This window comes from Staurois parvus, unplaced genomic scaffold, assembly GCF_062004578.1.
Source record: "Staurois parvus isolate SC_StPar_1 unplaced genomic scaffold, SC_StPar_1.0 ptg000488l, whole genome shotgun sequence".
Taxonomy (NCBI): Eukaryota; Metazoa; Chordata; class Amphibia; order Anura; family Ranidae; genus Staurois; species Staurois parvus.
The window spans coordinates 520897-542010 of NW_028318284.1; the positions used below are offsets into that span (position 1 = coordinate 520897).

The 21114-nt window shown below is 43.4% G+C and overlaps 1 protein-coding gene across 2 annotated transcripts in view; it reads right to left on the reverse strand.

Moving 5' to 3' along the window:
* Positions 1-4177, reverse strand: part of MAP7D1 (MAP7 domain containing 1) — a 139015-nt gene extending 134838 nt beyond the window's left edge. Inside the window, exon 1 of one of the 2 annotated variants that reach the window (XM_089689643.1) lies at positions 3445-4177. In XM_089689643.1, the coding sequence (XP_089545769.1) occupies positions 3445-3490 (46 nt within the window). In that variant the 5' untranslated portion in view covers positions 3491-4177. The remainder of the gene's footprint in view (positions 1-3444) is intronic. The other variant, XM_089689642.1, reaches the window with a different exon arrangement.
* Positions 4178-21114: the final 16937 nt, after the last annotated feature.

Sequence of the window (21114 nt, forward strand, 5' to 3'; positions counted from 1 at the left end):
TCACTGAATATTATGTGTGATGATGCCAGGGGCTGCACTTGAGGACCACTACTTTAAGTAAATTGACCACCACTGTCGTAAATCAGCCAGCAGGGTCAAATATTGCAGTGGCATCTGTCCAAGATGGAAATTACCCTAATTTTTGGGAGAAATCTAATTTTCTGTTGCATCTACAGGGAGATCTCACAGGACGAAGATTGCAAAAATAATCCAATGGGGTTTTAACTCTTCACTCCTCTATCCAAACCAAAAAGAAAGTCTAGCCGTTTTAGTAAACTATTAGTAGTCACATCAACCAGACTTGTTCTGTAATGTTGAAGACATTTCGTAGCTCATCAAACTACTGCTAGATACACCAGGACCTGGATAAATGAGAACCTTCAGAGACACAGTAAACATACAGTTCCTTTACGCACTTATTCCCATGGTGTAGAATAGCCTTTCCCAAACCTGTCCTTAGTTTTCACCTCATATTTAATAGATATCCACACAGGTAACTAAATCACGTTGCTGAGAAATTAGGTGACTTAACCATTGAATATGTGGGATTACCAGCAAAATCAGCACTGCTAGTTGGTCCTAATGAAAGGTATAGAAAACACTGTTGTAATGTCTGCTGAAAATGGTTAAACAAACTTGCATTGAGTAATTTGAAGCCCTATTGCTAGTAAAATAGAAGAACACTGTAAATTGGTACAGAGAAGAATACTCAATAATATGTACTTTGGTAAGCAAGAAAAAAAAATGTAAGTGGGATGACACAAGAACTTTCCTCTGAACTATAGACAGGTGGATACTGATGGTGTACAAACAATAAAAGAAGAGCGTTTCTGGTTAGAATAACAAAGTAAGGCCTCTTTCACATGGGCAGACCAGAGGCCATAAAAATGGGCTGTGGAACCACGGATTGACCGCCCACCCTAAAGCCTACTATAGAGCCAAAGGTTGCTGTTCACATGCTGCACTCACAAAGCTTTGCATAGTGGCAAATTTAACATAGTATGCCGAGTTGACAGGCGGCACTGCCTGTCAAACTTTGCCATCAAGTCAGTGTGGCCACATCACAACTGTCAGCTAAACACTTACATGAGTACTATTAAAAATTGGCAGTTGGTAAAAAAAAAAAAAAAAATGAGAAAAAAAACTAGGCATTCAGGAGGCAGCAAGATTGCCTCCTGAATGTATGAACACCATGGATTACTTTACAGAGAACAAAGAAATTTGAACTTAAGCCTAATTGAGGGCAATAGTTTTGACAGCTACATGCAGTGGCAACTATAACCAGTTAAGCTACAAGGTCCCATCATAAACGTACTACCCTCATTACTTTTTATTATTTTGAACGACCAAAAGTGCAATTGTTAATCCATTCAATGGCTACACCTCAAGATTAGTCCCGCTATGCAGAGCTACAGGTGTCCACAGACAGTGGAATTTTGGACATGTGCCAAAACATGACATACCTTGCAAGATTATCCTAACATTTCCAGGCCTGACCGATCACCTATTCGTTCATTTTTCACCTAGTTCATCTGCAACAATTGTTCCAGTTACATACACTATAATTATCATTGAGTACTGGAATTCCTGGTATCTGCCAATGGTCTAACTTAGGCCTGACCACGACCAGAATACGATTGTTAAATATTAGCGAACAATCCCACCTCTGAACAGTCTCTCATTCCATTAACTTGTCCATGCATATGCTATGTCACATACATTTAAAGCACTGACACCCCCCACCCTTCTATTATCTTGCGCAACAATGGCCAAAAATTCCAAACAAGACAATAGCCTTTTCCCCTTGAAGGAGATGTCAGTGGATTTTGTGAAACCACAGGAACCAGCAATCACATGTCCTTCTGTATATTTAGCATTGGTTACGCAACCAAGACATTCTGAAATACAACATTACTTTTATCTACTGCGATAATTCCATTTTCTCCATAGGACTGGAGTTGTAGAGTTCCATGCAGGCCTGAAGGGTTTCATCTCTTTACATGTATAAAATTAATTCTCTCTGACAACAGGTTTCTTTTTAAACATACTGACTAGAGCAGCCTTTCTCCACTACGGCAGTGGTTCCCAATATTGATCCACAAGTACCCTCAACAGGTCATGTTGTGGGATCTTCCCTTGGATAAAATAGCTGTCATACATACCAAGCCACTAAATTAAAGCCAGTCAACTGCAAGGCAAAGGAAACCCTAAAAATATAACCTGTTGCGGATACTTGAGGACTGAGGTTGGGAACTACTGCCCTAAAGGAACCCTAAAAATACAATTTTAAGTTTCAGAGAACTCCTGCAATTTATTGGAGGTCAGTGAAAAAATGCAACTTCCCTTAGTGATCAAAATTGCACACTTATAGACCAATATAGGGTTTCTCAACCAGGGTTCTGTGGAACCCTAGGACTCCTCCAGAGGCTGCTATGGGGTTCCTTGAGCAATTTCTGCCTCAGCTAAGCTCCCACTAACACTATTGATCCTTTTATTTATCTGTAAGGGGGGGGACTCTATCCAATGACAAGTATAAGGAACATTCTCCCACTGACCACCACACTAATGTAAAATGAGTTGTAGACCTGGTAGTTTGTGGCAGGGGTTCCCCGAGATTGGAACATTATTTCAAGGGTTCCTCTGTGTTGAAAAAGTTGAGAAAGGCTGGACTAATAAAAACAATAACTGATGCAGCATTAATTCCAGAACTATGCAGGCACCATCAAAAGAAAGGTCAAACAGTATTGGCTCTGAAATTATGCATGCACCATCAAAAGGGAGGTCAATCAGCCTCAGCTCGAGGAGCGCCTACCAACCTCTGGAAGAACCCTAGTGTTCCACAGGACCCTGGTTGAGAATGGCTGGGCTAGACAAAAGACTTTGAAAGTTGGAAGAAAAGAAATCCCCCGTCTCGGAGACATCTGGGCATTGAAATTCAGATCCTGTAGCAGCTACAGGGTGAGTCGCACAAAGTATATCTTCTTTCAAAGCCTGTTGGTTGCGAGGAGGGGAAAGAGGGACCATGGCCCCCCTCCGCTTGAATCAGTCTATTGTGTAGTCTTCCTCCATGATGACTATCTGGAGCATTGTATGCTTAAAGGGAGAAGAAGAGAGCATGTATTTTGTGTCCAGTAGAGGAATCTGCAGCGTCATTAGGGGCACAGAGCTATAAGCGGCCAGGCTGTAGACTATTCTCTAGTGGTGACCTCACCCAAGCTGTGTAGGGAGTGGGCTGGCATATGCCATAGCTCTGCACAATCTCATCAAGATGCACAAGTGATGGTCACCATGCATGATCAGCCAAACTCCAAGCACGCATCAATGCTGAAATCTAAAAAGATCAATCTAAAAGTAACCATGATCAGTGATCTCTTCCCACTTAAAGAGCACAGCCCAAACTCCACTACTCCTAGCATTGCTGATCTTTTTTGATAAGGAGGTTACCTGCTGTGTGCTCCTCTGGTGTGGTCTCCCCAGTCTGCTTGTCCATGTCCTCAAGTGATAACACAACTAGGGATCAGTTGTCTTAGAGTGCTAGCTCCTCTGGTTCTCCTGTGTTTTTCTTATTCAGTATCAGAGCTGAGATTGATGCAGTCTCATTCCTAAGGGCAACAGGATCCGATTAACAGTTGGGGAAGAAAGGATTCATCACCAGGGAGGGAAGAATACTGTCCAGCCCCCTCCCTGCACACACAGAACAGCCAGGGTCTGGGAAGATGAGGGAGGAATGGAGGTCTCAGGCTGGGTGATCTCCCTACTCCTTTGTTGGGGCTGCTCTCCCCCCAGGATGGATCACAACTCCAACTTCCCAATCTCTAAGCACAGATAGGAGGAGAGCAGCTGATGGAAAGGCTATTGTACAGACACAGTGCAACCTCTAACATAGGAGCGTACCAAGTGTGCAGGCGAGGGGGAGACCACTGCCCTCCTACCTGGGACCAAAGCTGCTTTTCCCCTCAGTAGTATCATTCAGAAGTCCAGGGGGGCTGACGGTCACTATTCTCAGCCTCCACACCTCCCGTAAATTGGGAGTTTAGTTTATGTCTTGAAGAGCTGGGCGCTGAGAAAGACAACCCCCCCTCCTTTTCCAGGGATTGGTTGGTGCTGTCAGCGTGTTGAGACTATCTAAGGAAAGTTGCATTCTTTCAGAATTGGGAAGCACAGATGGTGACTCATTCAGTCTGGCTCCACACACCCAGCCCAGTGCGGAGGATCCTGCCGAGGGGATACACGCAGCCCGCTTTACTCTGCTCCCAGTACTGCCGCCGGCCGGGAGGAAGCGCCTGGTGACGTCATATACCACGCCGATCACCACAGGCGCACTCAGCTGATGGAAGCAGTGCAATTCTCCACTTACAGTGGTCACCTCACCATGTTAACCACTTGCCTACTGGGCACTTTTACCCCCACCCTGCCCAGGCCAGCTTTCAGTGCCATCGTACTCTGACAATTGTATCCCTGTACCCAAACAAAATTTGTATCATTTTTTTCAGACAGAGCTTTCTTTTGATGGCATTTAATCTCCACTGGGTGTTTTATTCTTTGCTAAACTAAAAAACACAGAAAATTTTGAAAAAAATTAAAGTTTTTTTCTTTGTTTCTGTTACCAAATTTTGTAAATAAGTAATTTTTCTCCTTCACTGATGTGCGCTAATGAGGTGGCAATGATGGGTACTGATAGGTGGCACTGATTGGTACTGATAGGCATCATTGATGGGCACTGAAAGGCAGCACTGATGGGCAGTTATGTTGGCCACTGATGAGAAGGCATTGAGCGGCATCACTCATGGGCACTGAAAGTCAGCACTCATATGAGGCAGTGATAGGTGGCACTGAAAGGCAGCACTGATGGGCACTGATATGTGGCATTGAGCGGCATTACTGATGGGCACTGGAAGGCAGCACTCATGTGGCAGTGATAGGCGGCACTGATATGTGGCATTGAGCGGCATTACTGATGGGCACTGGAAGGCAGCACTCATATATGGCAGTGATAGGCGGCACTGATATGTGGGATTAAGCGGCATTACTGATGGGCACTGAAAGTCAGCACTCATGTGGCAGTGATAGGCGGCACTGATATGTGGCATTGAGCGGCATTACTGATGGGCACTGAAAGACAGCACTCATATATGGCAGTGATAGGTGGCACTGAAAGGCAACGCTGATGGGGAGACACTGAGCAGCATCACTGATGGGCACTGAAAGGCAGCATTCATATATGACAGTGATAGGCAGCACTGAAAGGCAGCTCTGAAGGGCACTGATATGTGGCATTGATGGGTACTGACAGGCTGCAATTATGGCCATTGAACGGCAGTATTGATGGGGGGCACTGATGATCAGGGCACTGATTATCAGTGTAGATGTCCCCTCTGAGAAATGCTGCTAACTGGCTCTCCTCTCCTCATTCACTGTCAGTGTGAGGAAAGGAGAGCCGACAAGCAGCATTTCCCATTTACATGTGATGAGCTGTGATTGGACACAGTTGATCACATAATAGAGCTGGCGTCATCAGCTCTTTACTGCAATCGGTGATCCGCTGTGTCCCAGGGACACAGTAGATCACCGATCGCCGTGCACCCCCGGGGGCGCGCACATGCAGCTAAAGTGGGAGGACATCATATGACATCTTTCCAGGATGAGATCGCCACCGCCTGTCATTTTCTTATATGGAGGGTGGGAGGCAGTTAAAGGTTATAAACCTCAGACATGAAATATGAACAAACCGCATCCTCGATAGTGTGCTCTTGTCTCTATCCAAAACACTACGTGTAATTTCTGTCTGCTGCTTCTGACAAGTTTTCCTGACACCAGGAGAAAAATGTTGATAGGGGAGGGATCTGCAACACACAACTTGTGATTGACAGACTCAGCTCTTTTCTTGTGTGCTCTGTGAAGGAGGGTGTGTCCCTTCCCTCCAATCAGCTCTCAGAACTCTCACTAAGCTCCACAGTGTGTAACTTCAAGTGATATAAAACGTTTGTTTTTTTATTAAAATAACAAACATATCTATACTTACCTGCTCTATGCAGTGCTCCTCTTCTGAAGTCCCCGCAGTCGCTCAAGGCCCCTCCTCTTTAGCGTGCGCCCCCTGGAAAGCCGCTTTCACCCATGCTGGCTCACTCCCAAGCTGCCCTGTCTGCGCCCCCTAACAGAGCAAGTGGCTCCCGTGTCACAGCATTTGATTGACAGCAGCAGGTGCCAATGGCTAGAGCTGCTGCACATCGCTGGATCGGATTGGGCTCGGGTAAGAAAGAAGGGAGTGCTGGGGGGGAGCTGCAGCACAGAAGATGTTTCACCCTAATGCATTAAAGTGAAAAACTAAGGCTTTAGAACCACTTTCAGCTCTCTGCACCATTTTTTTTTTTGACAGCTCAGACAAGCTTTATAAACCCAGCACTTTGATTGGATGTAGAGAAGACTGAAGATAAACAGGTACAGCTTATGTAAAAGGATTAGTTTCATCTCTGTGTATCACCTGAGGCCAGTCGCTTTACTGGGTATATGTAAGGGTTTACAACCACTTGCCGATCGCCACAATGTACTGTGGACAGGTGGCCCGTGCAGGCAAAGGAACATACTGGTACGTCACTGCCTGCTTCTGACTTTAGGATGTGCGCCAACACCCCTGGGATTGTACACAGCAGGAGCCTGTTAGCAAGTCCCAGCCAATGATTCACAGCTGGGACTAGGTGATCGGCTGTGTCCAATCACAGCCCAGAGCTCTGTGTTGACGATCAATACAGAGCTCTGTACAGAGAGAACGAACACTTAGGGTTTCTCAGGGATGAGAAGCAAAGAGATCTCTTAGTAAAAGCAGCAGATAATACACACATTACACTTTGGTAGGCACCAGCACTCTGCTCCGCCTCTCCTGCAAATACCAGCATAATGGAAAGAAAGAAAATTGCACAATCTATGGCCTACATTGGTTACTTATGTAAAGTCCATCTGTGACAGATCCAATCAGAACAGGGGCTTTTGAAGAGGACTGCAGGCTAGCTTCTTGCCTACTGTCCATGACCCTGTGTAATGGACCGCCTGACGGCACCACTAGCACTCCACTGGTCAGTTGTTCCCAGAGCACGGAATCTAAGCCCCAGAGTACTTGTTCACCAGGGCCCCTGATGGTGGGGATGGACTTGGAGTACCCCGAGACCAGGTCGCGACTACTGAGTACACCCGTCAGTAGTAGGGGTGTTCGCCAGGGGCTCCAACAGGGGAGAGCCTGATATGAGGAGGTCGGGTGACCCCGATGGGATGGATGGATGGCTGAGCAAGTGCGAAGACAGACAGGCCGAGTCGGTAACAGAGAGGACGGTACGGTACAAGGCAGCGGGCGGAGAATAGTCGGGTCACACGCCAGGTCAGCAACAGCAGGTCAGATCTAATGGGGGGCATTCAGGAGAGAGGTCAGGCAAAGCAAGGGTCTGGGCAGGAGAAATCAGCAGGTCAAGAACAATCCGGGTCAATAATTTACTAGGTACAGGTTCGCAGGATACAGGTAAGACCAGAAGGCACTGAATGACAGCTCAGGGCCATTTAAATATCCCGCCCTGCGCTGTCATTGGTGCCATGCACGCGCCCGCGGTCCCTACTGCGCATGCGCAAACTCACTCACCGCGGTCGGCCAGGTCCCAGTGCCCGCATTCCAACACAGGGTGGTGCACTGCGCCTGCGCCGAGCCCATCGCGGCGGTGATCCCTGACACCCTGGCATCTGAGGGGGCTCTATTCTTCAGGAGGTGTGTGCCTGGGGGGGACCTTTGGAGTAGTTTACTTCAGTTTATTAAGTCCATCTCCCTAAAACACACAGACTCTAAGAAATGGTGCCAGGATACAGATTTGGGGTCTCTGTGCCCAAACCAGCATTGACTGCTTCAACCCCCCCTTTCTAGACTCACAGACTCTAAGCAGATGTTGAGATAATCAGCTCAAAACAACCTGATGCTGAGGACTCTTCCTCTAATCTGTTTTGTAACTGCTTGCCTGCCGCCCTATAGTAGAACGACTTCTACAGGGCGGCAAGGCTGCACAAAATCACGTGATACATGATTTGCATTTCCGGGTAGGGGGCGCATTAGTGGCTAGGGATGCAATCACCGGGTCCTGGCCGGAGCTTCCCTGCCGACACGCGGTGATTGCCATGTAAAACTGATGGGAGAGACCTGTGTGTAAACAACACAGGTCTCTCTCCTGCCAGCAAGGATATGCTGCTTTGTATTGCTCTGCACAGCACAGCAATACAAAGCAGCATGTCTCCTTAGTAAAACAGCACAGAGCACACATAGTAAATCACACACAACAGTTACCCACTGATCACTGTACTAGTGTAACTGGGGCTGTTAGTGGCAGTTAATCATTTCCCCTTTGTGTCAGAATGCCCGCCGCAATCTCGCTATAAGTCTCTGATCACTGCCATTACTAGTATAAAAAAATAAAAATCCAGTATATATACCGCCATTTGTAGATGCTATAACTTTCACATAAACCAATTAATTTACACGTATTGCGATTTTGTTTAGCAAAGACATGTACCAGAATACATTTTGGCCTAAATTTTTTGACAAAATTTGATTTTTGTAAAATTTTTTACAGGATATGTTTTACAGCAAAAAGTCAAAATTATTGGTTTTTTTTTTTTTCAAAATTGTCAGACTTTTTTGTTTATAGTGCAAAAAATAAAAACCGCAGAGGTAATCAAATACCACTGAAAGAAAGCTCTGTTTGTAGGAAAAAAGGACAGACATTTCATTTACGTACAGCGTTGCATGACTACTCAACTGACGGTTAAAGTAACGCAGTGCCATATTGCAAATAATGGCCTGGTCAGGAAGGGGGGTAAATGCTCTGGAGGGCAAGTGGTTACGGTGTCATGTGTTTACTGTCTTTCTACCATTGTGTGCCTCCTAGGTGTGCATTATTAACTGATTCCCGACAGCCATATAGCAAATACTGCTACAGGGCGGCACGGGTGCGCAAAATCACGTATATATACGTGATTTTGCATTTCCAGGTAGGGGGCGCGCGCGGCTGTCAATCACCAGGTTCCGGCCAGTGATTACCTGGCGGCACACGGTGATTACCGACAGTCACCAGTGGGGAGGAGGGCTGCTTTGTTTGCTAACAGTTCTCCTCCCTGTCGGCTCGGACACACTGCTCTGGATAGCTGTGCATAGCCACCCAGAGCAGTGTGCTTACAGTGAAGGACACGCCCCCTAGTAAACCACTCCCAGCACACAGTTAACCCTTTGATCGCCCCTCATGTTAACCCCTTCCTGCCCAGTGCCATTAGTACAGTGTCAGTGCTTTTTTTAAGTACTGATCACTGTATTGGTGTCACTGGGGATGTCAGTGACTCCAAGTCAGTTCTCCCCAGTGTCAGAATGCCCGCCACAGTCCTGCTATAAGTCGCTGATCGCCGCTATTATTAGTAAAAAAAGAAAAAAATTCCAGTATCTATATCGCCATTTGTAAACGCTATAACTTTCTTGTAAACCAATTCATGTAAACGTATTGGGATTTGTTTTAGCAAAAACATGTTGCAGAATACATTTTGGCCTAAATTTATAACGAAATTAGATTTTTTAAAAAAATTTTTACTGCACATGTTTAACTGCTTCCACGCCGCCCTTTAGTAGAAATACTGCTACAGGGCGGCATGGGTGCTCAAAATCATGTATATATACGTGATTCGCGCTCCCTCGGTTTTCGCGCCCATCCCAGTCAGTACACCAGTAATCACATTTAACCCCTTGATTGCCAGGAACACTCTCACATACACAAAAAACTTCCATTGCTAGTATAGTTTCTAAACAGATCAATATCTTTGATCAGATCAGCACTATACCAGCATTCACGCAGCGTTAGCGGGATCAGCCTCGGCACCTGCTAGCACCTGCGTTTAGCCCCTACGCTTTCCCCCCCATCTCTCCCAGCAAGTGCAGTGTCAGTAGGTCACTGTCACTTGATACACTGCACACAAAACAGAAGCGTTCGCAGAATCAGGCGTGATCTCTGCTAGCACTTTCTGGTAAATTTTGATGACTCTCATATGCAGCAGAGTGCCAGTACTAGTGCCACTCTACCTTTTGGTGAACTGGCGAGTACCAGCGGCCTAGTACATCCTGGTCTTTCACATACCAGCACTGCAGTATCACTTGGTGACGTGGCGAATCCCATAAGTGCAGTACAAGCTGGTGTGGTGGCTAACACAAGTAGCGTCCTGCAGCCACCAAGAATTCGCACACAGGCCCATAGAGCCCCAAGTATCCTTCCGGATGTGCTTGCAAATCTCGATTGGCACCCCACAAATTCTGCAGCACCTGTACTTCCCCCATTCACTGGCCAACCCAGAATTTAGGTGGAAACAGCAAATTTAACTGCTCCCCTTGATTTTTTGGAGCTGTTTTGCACTGAAGATCTGTATGCATTGATTGTGGATCAGTTTATGCACAACAGTTTATTGCTGCCAACCCAAATTTAAACCTTGCCAGGCTATTCGCATAGAAACCCATTACAGTTTACTCATTTTAAGTTTTTTTGGGGCCTAACACTCAACATGGGCATTACTAAAAAAAATTAATTGCAAATGTATTTGTCCACAGACCCGATTTATCATATGCCCGTGTTCTCTGCTGCCATGGCCAGGCATAGATATGAGAGTATAATGCATTTTATGCATTTCAATGACAATACACTCTGTCGTCCTCGGGGTGACTTTGAATTTGACTGGCTCCACAATATTCGGACCCTCGTATATCACCTGAACTAAACATTTGCAGATGACTATACTTCCCAGCAAAACATCTGTGTTATTTTTATGGCCGACTTGCATTCAAACCATTTCTCCCCAGAAAGCATGCCAGATATGGGGTCAAGATGTATAAGATCTGTGAGGGCAACAGGCTATACATATAAGTTTTGGATTTATGAGGGAAAAGATAGTCACATGGAGCCCCCCAGATGCCCAGACTACATAGGGAGCAGTGGCAAGATAGTTTGGGACTTGGTGTCATCCTTTTTCCATATGGGGTACCACTTATATGTGGCCAATTTTTATTCAAGCATGCCACTATTTAGACATTTGTACAATCTTGGAATTGGCGTATGTGGCACCATGCGACCTAATCTCTGGGGCTTCCCCCAACGGCTTTTAAATACACATCTTAGAAAGGGGGAAAAGCCTACTTGAGAAATGAGAATGTCATTCAGCTGCAGCACCGACTTGTTTATTCTGACAGCAACAGGGACTTGCTATCAGAATATACATAAGTAGGTATGTGCAGTGCTCTTGGATTAGATTTTTCATCCGCAGTTAAAAAAAGAGCCTGGGGAGGCCAGTGGGTGGATGGCCCCTCTGCTTCGGCATATATATTTTATATTTTTTGGCATATTTCATGTGTGTCCACAAATAGAAGTGGGTGGATTCAGGGAGGTATATTCTAATGGTGGGCATACCGCACACTTTTTCTGGCAGAGATTTCTTCTCTTTTTTTCATTCAGCCCACAGGCTGCATAAAAAAAAAGAACATAGCATATACATCCAACAATAAACAGTGACGTACTGGTACTTTGAGTGTTTTTTTTCAGCTGGCAATTGGCTTTCATGTAAAAGCAATCCTAGTGGCTGATTAGTTGCAGGATTGCTGTTACAAGGGCATTGCTGTTACAAGGGCATTGTCATATATTCTTTTTTGAGAAATCTGGGGTCTCTCAGACTCTAGATATCTCCTCTGCCCGTACATTATCTAATCTCACCAAGATCGGTGTGATAAGATGCTTTCCAAATTTACAAATGGCGCTGTTTATATCCTGCGAAACTGAAGTGATGAAATGCTTGTAGCTTCCAAATTCTTAGACTATAGAGATGATTGGCACCATTCCGGTCTCCAATCAGCTGTATGGTCAGCTGGCAGAAACACCGGCTGCATTCTCAGGTTCCCCCGATGGCACAGGACTGCCCGAGAAGGCCATGTAAGGCAGCAGGGAAGGGGGGGTAAATCCTCAGGAGGGCAAGTGGTTAATTGAGTTGAGTCACCTATTGTTTCTGTATATCTGCTACCCCCCTGGAGGTGTAATTAGTAATATGTCCACTTTACCTCATTACCAAACCATTGTGGATCCTAATTGTTTATCCTAATTTATAATGTTTGTTTTTATTGTTCATGTGGGGACTACCCCTATTCCTGAAGTGTATAAAAATCGGTATTTCTGTTAATAAACTATTTCCGGTTTGCATCTAAGCTAGTGTTTTGGGTGCAATGCCCAGCTATAATAATTTGGTTGTGTGTTCCAGTGGTGAGGAAGCAGTCCTCTGATGGAATCACCCAATCGGGATGACAAGCGGTCCGTCACACCATCTAATACTATTATCTTCACTAATTGACAATGCTGCTATCCAAGGGAAGAAGAGTGTTACTGGCATAATAACCAGGTGAAAATAAATACATTAATTAAAAAAATAAAACTAATGCAGCCACTACAGCTGAAATATATTACATTTTTGTCTTCAGGTTTCTTATATATATTTAAACAGTGCACCAAAAATTTCTAATCTGTTCTTTCTGTAAGTAGTTGCTTTTTCCAGACTTTTGACACTTTGCATGATCATTTTCTTTTAACTTTGTGAATGAATTGAGGTTCTGCTGACTGCCATCGTTCAGTCGTTTGCAAACAAAAGTACTGTTTTTTATTTTCCTTGCATGTGATTGGGTATTCTCTGGAAGTGGAATATCACCACATTTACTTAGCTAACTGAAAATTCCCTTACAAAATTAACAGTCTGTTTGCATTTAGTAAATCAACCCCATTGTGTCTGCTACCATACTATAATTGTACTTTCATCAGTGCTTTATACACTTCATGCTTAATATCTGTAATTATCATTTAAATTGCTTTAATACGCTGTTATACCAATTACATACAGCAATAAACTTTATTTGTATAGGGTGTATTGTGCTGTAGAAGATGTCATTGCATACTGTGCAGTTTATAGAGTCTATGTAGGATAGTGGCAATACAATATGTGAAACCATATACTGAACGGATGAAAGGGTTTTTAGTGACCTATAGCTCTGTTCTTTTATGTAAGGATAGATTTACACATGCAGCTGTGTTTGCTGCCCCTCTGAAAAGTGATTTGTGGTGGGTTACCTTTCAGAGGCGTTTGACAGGTGGTCACTACATGTTTTACCATTGAAAATGCCACACAACCACGCTGCAACGACATAAATTACATGTGGTTGCAGGGCGGTGGCAGTGCAGCCTCTTGAGTTGAGTTCAGTGGCAGTAATGTTCACCAAACGTGGGACACAGCCCGCTCTGCTCTATGGGCAGTCAGATGTAAACGGATTACCTGTTTACACCAACCGCCCAGATGGAGGGAAACAGATCCCCTTCCATTAGTTTTTAGCAGACTGGACCAGAATAGAGGTAGGTGGTTATAAAAGGACACAAGTCTGTTTATGTCCACTGCTCCATGGAGGAGAATAGAGGGTCCGCTTGAAAAACGGACAGGCGGACCTGATCGGACCAGGGGCGAACTGACAACTCATGGGGCCCCCGTGCAATAGGGGATCATGGGGCCCCTGTGTCCTTGCCCAAACTCAAAAAAGCCTATGAAAAAGGTACCTGGGGCACCTCATGGGGCCCCCTACTGACCCCGGGCCCTCGGGCAGTGCCCGAGTTTCCAAATGGTCAGTCCGCCCCTGGATCAGACTGATCGTGTGTAAGGGGCCTAAAGATTCTATGCACCTGAAGCTGTTTCAAAATCTCTTTGCAACTGGTCACCGGTCAGTGCAATTTCTATGGAGAAAGGAAATAAAGCTTTCAACACATTTATGCCATGTCTATCATCTATTGAAGGTCCCATTCACACCCTATGCCGTACATTAATGTGTGTTGCATTAAGGCAGTGCACTTATTTTAAAAGGGCTCCCAAAGCACCACAGAAATAAACCTGTTTATTTTTTCGTGGCACAGCGCACCACAACCCTTAGTAATGTGCTACCATTTGATGTGTACACAAGGCCGGCCTGTTACCTTCGTGCAGTAAGGAAATAGAACACCTTACAAAAAGGAAACCCAGAAACAACCGTAACATACAGAATATGATTGCCCTAGCTGTATTCCCATATGTAAAATGTATCATTTAACCTCCACATGCTGAGGGTACACAATATGCTCCTCTTGGCGGGTGGACCTTGACCCCGAGAGGCTGCATATTTGCCTACCAAAATGTAAACAAACTTGTGCCGAGAGTGCATGCTCCTGGCATAGTTACTGGCACCTAATGGAAAGCTCTCGATTGCTTCTTGCGATCGGGAGCTTTCTGATCATATGTCCGCTGTCACAGCCAATCACCCCGTCCTCTCCTGGCATCAGAAACCCCATAAAGGGCCGGGAGATTCTGGCGTTAAGGGGTTAAAGTGCATCTAAACCCACGAATAAAAACTGAAAATATTGCATCTTACAAGTCCTTAGCTGTGAGGGCTGCATTAGTTTTCTTTTTTGACACTTTTTTCCCTTTATTGTAACTTGGTAATTACACATTTAACTCATTTTTGTCCTAGGGTGACAAGCATACTGAGCAACGTTTGTCAACCTAGGACAGGGAGTGTGTTAGGACTACATAACACCTCCCTCTCTTCTCCATAACAAGAGGAGGAGTTTTGTAGTCCATGGAGACAGTAGGGAATAATGTAACTGATTACAGTCCAAAGGCAGAGATCACAGGAAGCTTTTAGCTCACACGAACAACTATTCTTTTTTTGTTTTGATATAATAAAACCCTTTTAAATTTATTGTTAGAGTTAACATACACTTTATGGGTTTGTTTCAGCCAGCAAGAAAATTGTATTCCCTTCAACATTAGTTGTCACTTGAAACAAATATCTCCTTGTTGTAGCCGCAGCTTTAGTCCTACTAAATCTACCTGTTACTGTATGTTTCCATCAATAATTAGATTAGGGAAAGATTATTTGACCATTGAAGCAGTCAGAATGGCCCTGATTTACTAAGACGTGAGTCTACTAGCAGACTCTGACCATTCAGGCAGACTCAATTAAATCAATCAAGACCTGTCAGTCTTCTGAGCGACGTCTAGCAATCTCATTGACGAACGTCTACTTTGCTATTAGTAAATGTGGAATCGCGTCTGGCACATTTTTAGGTGCAATACCTATATGTTCGCTAGATGGCGCACAAGCGCGGGCATTGTAGCATTGGCGTTTTTCTCTTAGCGTAAGAGAATATTTAGAATGTAACATAATTAGTACACCTATATTGTAATTTTTTTTTTTTTTTTGCTGTTTCTTCAAAATGATCAGACAACTAATGCATTTACTAATGAATGTCATACATTCTATTTTCAAATGTTAAACATTTTCACACTTATATCTCAAATAATTTGGATAGTTCTAGTTTCCCAATATAATGATATATCTTCATTCTCTTTAATCACGTAACTATTCTATGTTAAAGTCAAATGCAGTGCTATAAATGCATGTGATCAATAATGAACGCATGTAAAAACCAAAAAGTGCAAATAATTGCAATAATGATGTAAAATGGTAAATGGTGCTAAAATAAGTTCATATAATCATTACTGAATAATGGGATGTCCTTCGTGTGAGAGTACCAACTCAGAGAGTGCCTATGAATGGCACGTGTGGTTTCTCTGTGACGGACAGTAGTGCATGAACTCGTGAAAGATAAACCATCCTTGGGACTGGTCTACACTCACCAGAACAAAAGTATTAATGTGCATGGGTTATACACATCACACATCTGGGGGTGCAGCGGTATGCTGGCAGCTATGGGTTAGTCATCCAGCTCCAGCTATCCATCCATCAGGGTGGGTGCCCAAATGGTCCTGGGAAGGAATTAGCTCAGCCACAGGAGCCAGAAAGGTGCTTAATAGTGTAGTACACTGTCACAAGGGTGGATGACCTTTCACGAGTTCATGCACTACTGTTCGTGGTTATATTTATCTTGTGTAATACCATTTTAGTAGTCTATATAATTTGACCAGCGCTCGCTTTATCATTTTTAAACAATGTAACTATTCTACATTGTAGCTCAAACTGTGTCTCTCACAGTGGTTTAGTAGTTAGAGCTCAGAACTTACAGCGCTTGGGTCATGGGTTCTAATCCCAGTCATGGCTACATCCCAGTTTGCATGCTTTCCCTGTATGGATGTGTTTCTGCCAACACTCAAAAAGACATGCTGTTAGGTTCATTGAACCTTGTTACATGTACATGGCTGAGATTCTGCTCTTAGATTATAAGCGCCTTGACATTTATGAATGTTAAAAAAATGGAGATCAACTTTCTGGGTTGTGTCAGTGCGAGGAATATTGATCAATCAATTATGATTTTGCCTAATGACTAGAAAGTGGATGAATGTTACCTGCGTCCTGTTCTTCTGCCAATTAGGAAATGTGCAAGTTTCATGCTGTGTATATTTCATTGTAACTTTTTTCTCTTCTTTTAAATCTGTCTCCTTATACAACTTGACCCCCTCCCCCACCCCATCATCACCTGTCCCATATGCAAATCTATGGATCACCGCCCCACTCTTTTTAACTATTTACTGATCAAGTGAATGTGTCTCATTTTCTATCAGCTACAGCTCAGATCTCACATTATTATACGATTGCTGATTGTATATCACCACTAGTCTGATTGAATTCACAATCCCTGGTCAGTACCGTTCCCTTACCTCTAATAATCTTTAGGACCAGTTCACACTACATGTGTTTCAGTTGCTTTTTCGGCATCACAAACGCACAGAAAGAAGGTTATATGGTTGTCAATGTCATAGTTCACATCAGCGCTTGCATTTTCAGTGCATTGCAGGTGCTGTAAACAAAGTTGACCACGCTGCATTGCTTCTGCACAGAACTGTACTGGAACACATTGAAATGTCCTTGAATGTACTAAAACGCACATTTCCCTAATTAAATTGAATAAAAAGAAAGTAGAAAAAACTAACTGGAAGGGATACAAAAATGCAATGCAACGTGTCCAAAACGCATCCAAAATGTACTGGAACACACTAAACATGCATGCCAAAAGGGCATGCAAAAACGCATCAGGAACACATCTAGACTGTTTCTATAGTGTGAACTGGCCTTAGGACTTGTTCACACCATTGGTGGTGCAGAAACGCATGCAAGAACACACATTTTCCAGCACAGCAAAGAAATACAATGCCCTTTGCAGATGTGCACGGTTAGGTGCAACACACTTTTAAAATAATATGCCTGCAGCATTTTTGCATGTTCCCACACATTAGGCAGGCCATTGAAATTAACGAGCTGAGGAAAAAAAAAATAAAGTAAAAAATGCCCCATTCACACAGGTCCTCTGGCCTGTACAGCATGAATGAGTGGGTTGTTTATGTGGCTAGAGCCACCTGTTACACTATGGGGACACAGCAGCTGTATGAATACAGGTTTTAATCTGACAGATGTGAAGGCGTGGGGAAGTGGCCCTGAATGCTCACTGTCTGTGTTCAGGGCTGTACACCTGCACCCATATGCTTGTCAAATTATGACCTGCAGCAATTCCATAGTGTAACATAGGTTGCCTGCAAACGGCGATAGCTACAAAAACAAACCACTGATTCCTACTCTACAGGCCACAGCACCCATGAACCCCAAAACCTCAATTACACCTCAATTACACACACAGCTTTATTTATGAACTCAGTACAGTTTTATCATTTAGATTTCACAGGAATATGGTTGGGATTATGTCCATTAATAATGTTTTTAGTGTATTTTTACCATAAATATAATTTGGATATTTTCTCTGGCGGTGGGGGGCTGTCAGGTATGCTGTACGGGGCCCCATGATATCTAACAGTGGCCCTGGGTGTATGCTTGTGTCTGTGCCACCTGTATAGTTAGGAAGAACCTTGAACCTCTGCTATGTACAGTACCTCAATGGATCTAGGAATTGGACATGTTTTCAACTGAAAATACAACAATTATTTAGTAATGTTTCCCCAGCAAATGAGGATCAGCTCCTCGGTGGAGAACAGCGATCTCGCCATGTCCAGATGTGGTCTGGAATTCCACAAAAGAACAATTCACAAAACTAAAAAATAGACTTGCAAATTACCACTAAACTCTCCTAACTACACTCCCATCCACTCACACTCCCCACTTCCACTTCCGGGTGTGTGCAAACGTCCTTCCGCAAACGTCATGTCATATTTCCAGTATGACAGCTGCTCTAGCGCCTCCTCCAACAGCCGTCTTGGCGTTTATTTGTGCACCATAGCAATTTTACATGCGGCTCCATTGTGTATATGACATCCGCAAATATATGTTTGCAGTTCTATTGTAGATTTGGCATTGGTGAATGTATGCTTGCAGCTATACTGTGTATATGAGATTGGCGAATATATATTTGTCAGTAAAGGCCCAAAGTCAACATAAATTGGGGGCCCAATTTATTACTGTTAAGAGGATTGTAGAAAAAGAATAGCTAGCTGCACATTGAACACGACCTATTCATTGGTACAGAACATGGTCTTGTCGTGCAATAGGAGGCTTTTGGTTTGTTATTTTGGACATATTTGCACATGTGTGCTCTAACAAAGAAGATTTGGGAATATTATATAGCTAGCAAAAATAAGTGTTAGGGGTGCTAATACATTTCAGATACTTATATAGTGCTGTCAATTTACGCAGTGCTTTACATATAGATGTGGTAAATTCACATCAGTCCCTAACCCTCAAGGGGCATACTAAGAGCCCTAACTTACATTCATACATATACTAGGGCCAATTTTGACAGGATCCAATTAACCTACCAGCATGTCTTTAGAGTGTGGAAGGAAACCAGAGTACCCAGAGGAAACAGGCACAGGGAGAACATGCAAACTCCAGGCAGGAGGTGCCGTGGCTGGGATTCAAACCAACGACCCTAATGCTGCCAGGTGGAAGTGCTAACCATTTAGCCACTGTGCAACATTCAACTAGAACATGAAATAATCCCCCCAAAAAATACATAGTACAAATGTTTATTGATCAAATACACATTCCACATTTATTTGGACAGCAACAAAAAGCTACATTCAATATCTTGGTGTAAAAAAAACAAAAAAAAAACACAGGATTGATGTTGCTAAAATAGAACAGTCCTGCTCATAAGAGCTTACAATCTAAAAGATTATACTTATAATGAACTGTGCTTTCACAGGTTACAGCAGGAAACAAACGGTTAATATCATTTGGGCTTATTCACAAAACAAGCTGCAGATCGAAATATCAATATAAAAATACATACCTGCCAAATTAACACCTCCCACCTCCCCAAATCTCCCACACATACATTTCTCACCATGTTTGTCTGAAAACTGCATTTCATTCTAAATAAAGAAAATTTGGAAGAGCAGAGCAATGGACATGTGTTAGGATTACAATGCAAAGGTAATAAACACAATCATTGTACAATAACACACAAACACCTTAGAAGGAAGAACATGCAAAACATTTACAGCCCACATCAAAACACAGCGTGAGTGTGGCCTGGGGTTATTCACCACAATATCTCTTCCTTCCCATACCACCACAGACAAGGACATGCAGAAATAATGTGCCTGTATAAGGCAAAAATCAGCCACAACTGCATCACCTTATATAAGGTAGGCCACACCCACCACTGTCATTCATTTGGTCAGAGAAAGTGTTTGCACCTGATGAATCCTCTTCCCACCTGCGTTAACCCTTGGTATACAGGCCCCACAAATCAGAGTCAGAAAGAAAGCCACAGTGACGTGTACCTGTACAGCATACAACAGAACATTGAACAGGGATGTGAAAGGGAACCCTATGGGCAATATTTCTTGGCCCTATAGGCACAATTCACTCCAGATTATCGCATGAGTTAAGGCAGTCACATGACCACATCTTGCATGCAATACTGAAAATGTCAATTCACTTTTGCTAGTATGCGGCATTTCCCATAAATCTGAAAAACACTCAGGAAATCAAACATAAAAAGGCCTTACACTGCGGTCACATCAATGCTGATTTAGAAATTGTGCGACGTACAGTGAAGATGCTGATTTCCTTACGATTTGCAAGACATCTGACACAGATATCTATGCAAATCGTCACAAAAGTAGTACATGTACTACTTTAGAAATCAGTGTCGGAAACGCACCCATGTGACTGCTCTAATAGCAGACAATAGGGTGCAACTTGGCATACGATTTGCAAGTCGCATGCCAAGTCGCATCCAGGGTGCACGATTTCAGGTGCAATTTGGGAATTGAAATTGTAATTAATATCCGATCTAATGAATGTGGATGTGAGTGTCTTAACGTAAGTGATTTGCTGCAGCACAATTTCAAAAGTAGTTCTCGTCTAACTTTTTCAGCATTTTGTAGTGATTTCACATATAGACTACAATAGAAATCGCAATGCAAAACATAATTGAAAACGCAATAACTCATTGGTAAATCTACAGAAAACACGGTGAAATTGCCAACAAAAAGCACAATTTTAAATCACATCTAGTGTGAACCAAACAGGCAATTCAACAAAGGAAATAAATCTTTGAAGGCATGCGGTATCTGCATGCTCAGATAAGGGTCTGTTATGGATTTGGGGGGGGGGGACTCCATGTCATTATTTAATTTTTTTTTTTTAATCCATTTCTTTCGCTCACTCTTCTCATGGTTTAACAAACTTTCCCAAAAGGAGGTGGAGTGCAAACCAGCATTATCCAATCAATCATTAGTCCAGGCCCTTATCTCATCCCATCATTTGACATTCACATAAGGTGCTACTTTAAAGGTGTTTGAACAGACAAGGCCTCATTCTAATTCACATTCTAGGGATCATTTAAACAGAAAGCAAAGATGCTGCCACCAGCACATGTATGTTAGGTTAGTCACACAGAGATCATGCAAATTCATTGCTGTGGTTGGGATTCAAACTAACAACCCTAGCATTATGAGACAGTAGTGCTAACCACTAATCCACAGAGCTGTTGAACATTAATCCTGCCTGTATTTCTGTGGTGTGAATCAATCCTAAATCCCTGGGCAAGGTCAGTGTAACTAGCCAGATATCTCAAATGTGACACAAAT